Here is a 4643-nt window from a genome sequence, read left to right as displayed (position 1 = left end):
TCATAGGGACAAAAAGAGAAAGCAAAAGAGAGGAGTGTACAATAAACCCTCTCGGCACCATGCTAATCAGTGCTACATCACTTCCTGACTGGAGCTGGCACCCAGCCACTTCAAGAGCACTGACAAAGCAGACTCGGACCGCGCTGCAGAGATTCACGTAGCCATATCCTCTGCAACCCAATGGGGAGGGTGCTGACCCCGGGTTCCCCCGTCCTGACCGAGCGCTCAAATCGGTAGGCAGTTACATAAGGCAGAGGGTGCAAGTATCCACTTGTCCCTTTCCAATGCCAACATTTTATGAGACAGACCTGTTTGTAGTTTTGCCTCAGTTTGAGTGAATAGTCCTGGGCACTAATTCTCCATGCAGGATCTGAGACCTTGGATCACATGTGGATTGCAGCCCATCAGTCCTTCAGCCTTCATGCCTGCTTGGAAAATGTCCAGATTTGGGCTTTTTTGTGGCCCCTTACTGTCTTCAGACACTGTATTGGGGTTCTTACATTGCCTACCACAAATTCTTAGATTTTTCTTTTCTTGCCAAGCATTTAACCGTTGGCCACTGCTAGGCTTATTGCCTGGCTCTGTAAATTTCTTACTGGCTATATCTTTCCATCAGAAGCCAGTCAGCTCTACATCTAGTAGTGTTAGGGTATTTCCCACATAATTGTGACAGCACACTGCAGAGGCTTTAATGTCGGTCTCGTCTTCCCTGTCTACTTTGCCAGCTCCCTGAAAGAGTCACTGGAGCTGAGATAACGTAAGCTATCTCTAGCATCCTGAGCGTGGAAACAAGTGGGTGTGCGGAATCCCAGATGGACTTCCAGCACCCAAAGGCCAGTCAGTAGCATCAGCAAAAGGTCTGTTAATACATTTACATCTAGTAAATGTATGAACTGTATGTACGTTTTCACCATTCTCCTACTTAGTTCTCTTCCCCCCAAAAAAAAATCAACTAAATAGCATCATCTTTCTTAGAAAGTATAGATTACTGTGCAGACATTTCTTCCAAGAAAGATCATCAGAGAAAGGACAAGGAGTCTGATATTTTCAGATGCATTTAGAATTGCAGACCAGACTTGAAGCGGTATGTGCGCAGCCATTATTACATATAACTCCATGTAACTCTTCCTGCCCTCCAGCACTCGGGTTGCTAATGGCACATCCCAGAAGTTAGTGGCCATTTGAGCAACGCAAAAGTTAACCTTGTTTCTTTGCTTACGCTGTAATCCCAAAATTGCAGCTTGCACACTTGCCGTTTCCTACTGTACTGCTGAAGAAGGGCAGCGTTTCAGTGCATTTTGCCACATGTGCAAAACAAAATGAGGTAAAATGTTTTATTCCTTTTATTTTAACAGTCATGCTTGTGTTGCTGGTGCCAATCCAAAGATCTGTTGTCCCTGGAGGAAAGGCAATCCTGTTTAAAGTTCAAAGTTAATGATCACGGATATGATAATTTCCGCTCCAGTAACAAGTACAGCTCTTCATAAAACAAGCATAAAAGGTATATTCTCTTACATTAATGCTGGTGCCTTTTTAAGTAAAAGTGGCAATTACTTTTAACAAGATGGTAACGTTTAGAAAAATCTAGTTTTGTGTTTGCACATAAAAGGTTATAGAAAAAATAATTGCCCCAAAACTGTGTCACGTTCAAAATCACGGACGTTTTTAAAATCGTCATATGAAGAAAAGCATAGAAAGAACAAGTCATTGTTAGCACTTGAATACTTCTGAATCAGCACTTCCAAATGATCCCCACTTCCTGTACATTAAACGATCGTTTGTATTCGCTATAACAGTTGCAGGAACTGAAGTCACAGTAATTACTAAGCAGTATAATATAATGTTAATTGGATCAAAGCCATTATTATATATAACTCAATGTATTATCTTTTATAAAGCAGATTAACCACCATCACTATTGTGGTTTTTTTTTTTTTAATAAAACATGAAATCTTTGTAATAGAAGTTTAAATGTAAAAAAGTAGAATTTTTATCGGGGGTATTATAGAGGTAGCTAATGAAAGTATTAAAGGATGCAGTCAAGTCAAAAGTGCATTTCACTCTGACGTTTGGTTTTACCTACTGTTGTTAGAAATGACCTTCTAGGCCTCTATAAATACCATTTTGTAACCACTTTGTGTGTTCAGTGCATTTGGCAGCACTTTGGGTATGGTCCATTTCACTGTTTCCATGTTATTCGTGTTTAATGACAGCGAAGGAGAGAAAAACACACCAAAAGCAAAAATTAATACTACTAGAACCATAAAAACAATAGCTAGTATTGGAAACCAGCTATTTTTAACTGAAAACAAATTGATTGTATCCCATGTAAACAGTGGGCATTCAAGAGCCTGAGGGTTCTTTACTCAAGATACTTTTGCGACAATTTACAACTGGTTTTGCAGTCCAAATACTCTCTTGGGGCAAAACCCTTTAGAAATAGCAGGTAGAAAAAATGTAACCTAGGAAAACAGAGGGAGAATTTGAACTTCTATTTTCATTTAGATTTAAATCTTCATAAAGGAAATAATTCACGAACTGTACTAGAGAACAGTACTATGTAGCACACTCGTCTTCATACTGTTTTAAAATTTTATAGTTCTGTAGTTCCATATTTATGGGCTTAAGAAGATGTGTGATTAGTTTCTGCTTCTGTAAATAGTTTAGTGAAGCGTAATTAATTATAGAGTATTAAAATATGGGCAGGACCCTGTGAGAAAACAGAAAGATAAAGATGCCTGTAGTAAACATGATGTGTGTTGCCGGGAGCAGTGCACGTTTTGTACGTACATGACAGGTCATTCTTTGGCTTTTCATTTCCTATTGATTTGTTACAGATGTCCCCAAAGACTTACTAACATATTTCGTGCACTAAGGCACGAGTTTTTCAAGAAAAAATGTCGTATAACATGCTTTTATAAAAGACGTTTTTCAATAAGCATGGTATTTTATTATAATAAAAGTATTTATCAAAACTCAGGAATTTTTTTTTTATTTCCAAATTACACATGTAAGGATTTTTACCTTTTTTTCCAGTCTTTATTAACTTCATATTTTTTTAATAAACTGCCTTAAATATGCTCAGGATGAAAACAGTTTTCATTAAAATGTTCAGCCAATGTTGCCTTAGATGGGTTTCCTCTCACCTGACTTCAGGTAGCTACAGCTACCTTGCAGACCGCTAAAAACAGGAGAGGTGAACCCCATTCCTGGTGTTACCCCATCAAAAGCTAGTAAGTGTATGCTTGTATAATCAAGCTGAGGACCTATGCACATGCATTTGAGCATGGGCACGTGTGTGTTTGTGTGTGTGAGTATGTGTGCAAGTGTGTGTGTTGTCTACCATTAGGTTGCTGTTACCGTCTTAAAGCAGCACATGCACCCAACTGCTACAATGCTGAACTTCTATAAATATAAATCTATTTAAAGTTTTGTTCTTTACATTTTTACCTTAACTTTCATGGTAACTTTCTCACGGTAAGCTGTGAATATCGCTTCACTTCACCCTGCCTGCATCTATTTCTGTGAATTGCGTTTCATCTGTTAAGGATGGATAATCGATTAGATCCTAAGTTTGATACTGATCAGTGTTATTTTCATCAAGTTATATCATTATAATATTGTACATGTATATTATTGTTATTTTTATTTAAAATATAGCGGTTGTATTGGCAAACGTGTAACATTTTTCATTTTTTCCTTGATTAATTCTTTGTTAAGACGAGCCCTGCTAAGTCAGACATTTAGGTTTTACAAATAAAGACCATATATACTGCCCACTTTTCTGAGTTAATATATACGCATTAGTACACTTTTGGTTTTTTTTTCAGTATTTTTCAAAGCAGTATTTTTACTGAAGCTCTCATTTCCTGTAATAAAAATTTTCCAAACATCTGCTCTCATACAGTTAAAAGAATACACAGGAGAGCTCCAGTGCATCTGTGTTCTAGCTAAAATTAAATCTCTTAATACTGAAGACAGGCATTTTCTACAGTCCTCAGTACAGGTCTATTCCTCCATCCACTGAAACCAACGAATGTTTAGTCATTCGATTCAGTTGGAGCAGAATTAGGGCACAGCAATAGCTTTTTAAAAAACCTAGCTGACATTTGCTACCTTGAATAAAAAAAACTACTCTTTTATTTTTTTTTTGACAAAGGAGTTCTTTAGAAAAGTTAGGAAAAGAGGGTAAAACCAGCTCGTGGGGTAAAACGGTCAGTCTAAGGCTCTCTAAGCCTCAAACAGGGGGTCACAGGTAGCAGAACAACTGCAGAGGCACGTGCACCTCTATAGGAGTTCGACGTGCTTGCCCAGAGTGGTGTGACAGAGTAGGAGTCATCTGTCCCAACGGCCTGAGGAGTTGACACAGAATGGCTTGAGATGAAAAAAATAAACTTGTAAGAAACTACATCACATCTCTGTGTTTTGGCCTTCAGGTAGTAGCTAGATTTTACTTCCCCAGCTGCTCTGAATTCTGCCTGCACGCAGCTCGCTCAGAGTTAAGAGAGGGCATTTCAGACTGGGTGGACTGAAGTACACTGGTGCTACACCTCAGAGAATCAAATGCAAAATTTGATGGTTATGGAGCATCTGCTGTGAGCTGTGGCATTTCGGTGTCCAAAACAGCTCTTAATCAACACACG

The 4643-nt window shown here is 38.5% G+C and overlaps 1 protein-coding gene across 1 annotated transcript in view; it reads left to right on the top strand.

Moving 5' to 3' along the window:
• EDNRB (endothelin receptor type B) overlaps positions 1-2984 on the top strand; it is a 17400-nt gene extending 14416 nt beyond the window's left edge. The window contains exon 8 of the mRNA XM_009332101.1: positions 1356-2984. Coding sequence (XP_009330376.1) covers positions 1356-1487 — 132 coding nt within the window. The 3' untranslated portion in view covers positions 1488-2984. The remainder of the gene's footprint in view (positions 1-1355) is intronic.
• The last annotated feature ends 1659 nt before the right edge of the window (positions 2985-4643 follow it).

The sequence above is a fragment of the Pygoscelis adeliae genome, unplaced genomic scaffold (assembly GCF_000699105.1).
Source record: "Pygoscelis adeliae isolate BGI_AS28 unplaced genomic scaffold, ASM69910v1 Scaffold98, whole genome shotgun sequence".
Lineage (NCBI taxonomy): Eukaryota > Metazoa > Chordata > Aves > Sphenisciformes > Spheniscidae > Pygoscelis > Pygoscelis adeliae.
This window is presented reverse-complemented; position numbering and strand designations above follow the sequence as displayed.